General features: G+C 38.6%; 1 protein-coding gene across 1 annotated transcript; it reads left to right on the top strand.

Moving 5' to 3' along the window:
- Window positions 1-308: 308 nt before the first annotated feature.
- LOC118540260 (olfactory receptor 5BS1-like) lies at window positions 309-1,238 on the top strand. The gene has a single exon (XM_036099367.1). It carries the CDS (start codon window positions 309-311, stop codon window positions 1,236-1,238), a length of 930 nt encoding a protein of 309 aa, XP_035955260.1.
- The last annotated feature ends 3,654 nt before the right edge of the window (window positions 1,239-4,892 follow it).

The following is a 4,892-nucleotide window of genomic DNA, read 5'->3' as shown; positions in this document are numbered from 1 at the left end:
CCTTCTTTTGACTCCAGGACATACCTGACTTGCATGTGCATGATATTTTTATTAAAAGAGTGATGAAGTAGGGTGAAGGTATAGAGATCATGACAAGATAGTGCTACTAGTTAGAAAAGAAGGGCAAGTGAAGAGATTGTATCTGAGAAGACACTTCCTTATCCTGAGTTTCCTGTTTTGGTCTATAGGTAAGGAGGTATATTGTCTGTGAGTAGGAAACTCCTGTTCACTGGGAAAGACTCAGATCAATGTCTTACCAAGTGGAAAAATCATTCATTTCTTTTGAGGGACTGAATCTCTAAGCAACCATGAAAAATATCAGTGTAATTACTGAGTTTGTCCTTCTGGGATTGTCTAGTGACCCCCAGATCCAGACCATGCTCTTTGTGCTGTTCCTGGGGATTTACCTTCTGACTTTGATGGGTAATCTGGTGATGATCCTGGTGATCAGGGTTGATTCTCATCTCCACACCCCCATGTACTTCTTCCTTGGACACCTATCCTTCCTGGATCTCAGTTTCTCCTCAGTCACTGTGCCCAAAATGCTACAGAACTTCCTATCTCAGAAGAAAAGCATCTCGGTGTGGGGATGCATCACTCAGAGTTTCTTTTTCACTCTCTCTGGGGGAACAGAAGCTTGTCTGCTCTCTGCCATGGCCTATGACCGCTATGCTGCCATCTGCCACCCTCTGGTCTACACCATGGTCATAAACAGACCTCTCTGTATTGTGACTGTGAGCATAGCTTGGACAATGGGATTTCTGATTTCCTTGATGAATAGTCTCTTCATCCACAAGTTACATTTCTGTGAGTCCAACATCATCCCCCATTTCAGCTGTGAGCTACCTCCACTCTTTCCTCTGTCCTGTACTGATCCTGTTGTCAACGAGATTCTTCTAGCAGTGTCATGTGCATTTCTAGGGCTGCTGACACTTCCTCTGATCCTCTTCTCTTACTCCAGAATCATTTCTGCCATTCTGAACATCCACTCCTCTAAAGGCCAAGCCAAAGCCTTCTCTACCTGCTCCTCCCACCTCACCGTGGTGCTCTTGTTCTATGGGACAGCTCTATTCAGGTACATCAGCCCCGCCTCAGGCTCAGTGTTGGAGCGAGTGATCTCCATTCAGTACAGTGTGATCACATCCTTGCTGAACCCCCTCATCTACAGCCTCAAGAACCAGGAGGTGAAGGCAGCTCTGCAGAGGATGCTGAAGCAACAAAAGTGTGCCTTAGGGTAGAAAAAAACCTGTGTGATTCTGCTCAAGAAATAGAACAAAATTATTTCTAAAGAAGAAAGATTTTTATAGGCCTAGAGCACTTGGGGAAATTGCATTTCAATTAAATTCAAGTATGTGTCTGGACTTCAAAGCAAATATAACAAAAATGGGTGCTGGGGGGAAAGAGTTTGAGGTACAGGCTTCTATCTAGCAGCGCTTTGTAAAATAATCTGAGGGAGGGATCTTGGCTTCATCTGAGAAGATAGCAGGTGAAGTGTATTTGGAGCAGAGCAGGGTGTCTGGCCAAATTGATTATTTCTGGATGTGTCTTTGAGGGTATTTCCAGAAAAATTTGAATCGATGTAAGTAAAGAAGATTGCCCTCACCAATGTGGGTGGGTATCATCCAATCTGTTGAGGCCCCAAATACAACAAAACTGCATTGGCAGGGTGAATTTGCATTCTCTGCTTGAAATGGAACATCTGTTCTCCTGCCCTCAGACATTGGTGCTCCTGTTCTTGGGCCTTCAGACTCAGGTTGGAACTTACACCACTGACTCCCCTGGTTCTTAGCCTTTTGGGTTTGGACTGGAATTATACCACTGGCTTTCCTTGGCCACCAGCTTGCAGGCAGCAGATCATGGGATTTCTCAGCCTCCATAACCATGCCAGACAATCCGTCATAATAGATCTCTTTCTATTCTATTCTATTCTATTCTATTCTATTCTATTCTATTCTATTCATTCTGTTTTCTGGAAAAGTGCAACCAATACAGCAGGGAAAAGTGAAAAAGAAAAATTAATAGATTGTCAGATTGAAAATCAGTATATTGTGCCTATTTTATTTGCCCTAAACTCTCCTGCCTGGGGGCTTACATCTAAAAATATAGTTTGTGCATGTGCTCCTGTGAATCACTATTTTTGTATCCTTTGGATAAATACCTAGTAGTGCAATTGCTTATAGCAGCCCTATCCACAATAGCCAAAACATGGAAAGAGCCCAAATGTCCATCAACTGATGAATGGATAAAGAATATGTGGTATGTATATGCACTCAAATATTACTCAGCCATCAAAAAGAATGAAATCTTGCCATTTGCAATGATGTGGCTGGAATTAGAGTGTATTATGCTAAGCAAAATAAGCCAGTCAGAGAAAGACAAATACCATATGATTTGACTCTTATGTGGAATTTAAGAAACAAACCAGATGAACATAGGGGAAGGGAAGGAAAAATAAGATAAAGACAGAAAGGGAGGCAAACCATAAGAGACTCTTAAATATAGGGAACAAACTGAAGGTTGCTACAGGGGAGGTGCGTGGGGGGATGGGGTGATTGGGTGATGGGCATTTAGGAGGGCACTTGATGTAATGAGCACTGGGTGTTCTATGCAAATGATGAATCACTAAATTCTACCATAAAACTAATACTACACTATATATGAACTAACTTGAACTTAAATAAAATTTTAAAAAATAAAAATATAAAAATATAGTATGTGAATTTGATCCAAATACATATTGTATACCAGTATATGGAGAGGGGGATAGATATAAATCATTCTAGAAGCAAAATTAAAAGATCAACAAGGTACCCGTTGGGTCTACTTAATAAACATAAATATATAACAGCAGCTTCCAGAGCAATGTTAAAGACAACCTAAATAAATGGAGACTAATATACTATGCTTATGAATTGGTAGACTGGGTATTTTAAAGATGTCAATTGTTCCAAGTTGATTTATATATTCAGAATAATGTCAGTCAAAAATCTGGAATAGTATTCCAGACAAGGTACCCTTTTTATAAATTTAAAAAGTTGATTCTAAAATTTATCAAGAAGTAAAATGGTCCAAAAAATGCCAAGCTACTCTTGAAGTTAAGAAGAACAAAGTAGATGATCTTGTTCTACTAGATATATCAAGATTTATTATAAAACTAATCAAGGGCGCCTGGGTGGCTCAGTCGTTAAGCGTCTGCCTTCGGCTCAGGTCATGATCCCAGGGTCCTGGGATCGAGCCCCGCATCGGGCTCCCTGCTCCGCGGGAAGCCTGCTTCTCCCTCTCTCACTCCTCCGCTTGTGTTCCCTCTCTTGCTGTGTCTCTTTCTGTCAAATAAATAAATAAAATCTTTAAAAAAAAAAAAAAAAAAACTAATCAAGATTTTCTATTACTAACACAGAGACAGACAAATACAGCAATGGAAAAGGAAAGAGAACTCAGAAATGGGCCCCAAATACTGAGATGGCAAGACATATCAATTTGTTCAGGGTGGACTTTTCAATCAATACAGATGGATGATTAGCTATCCAGGTAGAAAATTATTTAAATTTTATCCTTACCCACCATAGGCAAAAGTCAACTCCCATTAGACTAAAGTACTAAATATGAAATCTTTATATTATAAATCTTTCATAAAATCATATAGGACAGGGATGCCTGGGTGGCTCAGTCGTTAAGTATCTGCCTTTGGCTCAGGTCATGATCCCAGGGTCCTGGGATCGAGCCCCTCATTGGGCTCCCTGCTCCACGGGAAGCCTGCTTCTCCCTCTCCCACTCCCCCTGCTTGTGTTCCCTCTCTCACTGTCCCTCTCTCTGTCAAATAAATAAATAAAATCTTAAAAAAAATAAATAAATAAAATAAAATCATATAGGACAATGTGTTGATGGTAAAGAAGGATTTTTAAAAACAAGATATGAAAAGCACTCACTACAAAAAATTGATAAATACAATTATGTGTATATATGTAATTTATATATATGCAATTATATTAAAATTATGAACCTTATAAAAAATCTCATAAGAATGAAAAGACAAACCACAAAGTAGGAAAAATATTTGCCACACACATGAACAGCAAAATCCTAGTATCCTACATTATAAAAAGAAAAAAATTATTCTGACAGGAAAATGAGCAAAAGAATAGAACAAGAACTTGACAGAAGAGGAAATCCAAATCTCTAAGTTCCTCAGCCTTAATAGTAATCATACAAATTAAAATCACAATGAAAAGTACCATTAAACAGGTATCAGAATGGCAAAAATTAAGAAGCCCAATAAAATGAAGCATTGGCAATAATGTAGAACAATGAGGACTCTCATTTTGGGAAAAGTTTTAGCTACCCATTATGTGGTAAAGTTACTTCAGCCCAGAATTCCATACTAGGTATTTATCCTAGAAAAACTCATACTCACTCCACCAAAATAAATGTACAAAATGTTCATAGTAGCACTGTTTGGAATAACCAAAATCAGGAAATAACTCAAATGGCCATGTACAATAGAAATAGAAAGATAAAATTTTATATATACATACTGTGAAGTGAATATAATCACTGAAAATGAACAAACTATAGTCATATGGAATAGCATGAATGAATTTCAAATATAATATTGGACAAAATGATGTGTAATAAATTACTCCGTTCATTTAAAAGTCAACTAAAGGCAAACAGATGCATATATAAATGGTAAAACCGGGGGGAATTAAGATGGTGGAGTAATAGTGGGACCCTATACTTGCCTCATCCCTTAAACATAGCTAGATAAATATCAAATCATTCTGAACACCCAAGAAATTGATCTGAGGACTGAGAGAACAAACTGCGCATCTAGAGGGTGAAAAATAGCCACATTGTGGACGGTAGGAGCTGTGGAGAGTTGATTTGGGAGAGAA

This window comes from Halichoerus grypus, chromosome 6 (assembly GCF_964656455.1).
Source record: "Halichoerus grypus chromosome 6, mHalGry1.hap1.1, whole genome shotgun sequence".
Lineage (NCBI taxonomy): Eukaryota > Metazoa > Chordata > Mammalia > Carnivora > Phocidae > Halichoerus > Halichoerus grypus.
Note: the sequence above shows the minus strand (reverse complement) of the source record. Positions and strands in the feature narration are given on the sequence as shown.

Coding starts and splice junctions, on each gene's coding strand:
- LOC118540260 (XM_036099367.1), top strand. CDS start 309: ATGAAAAATATCAGTGTAATTACTGAGTTTGTCCTTCTGGGATTGTCT.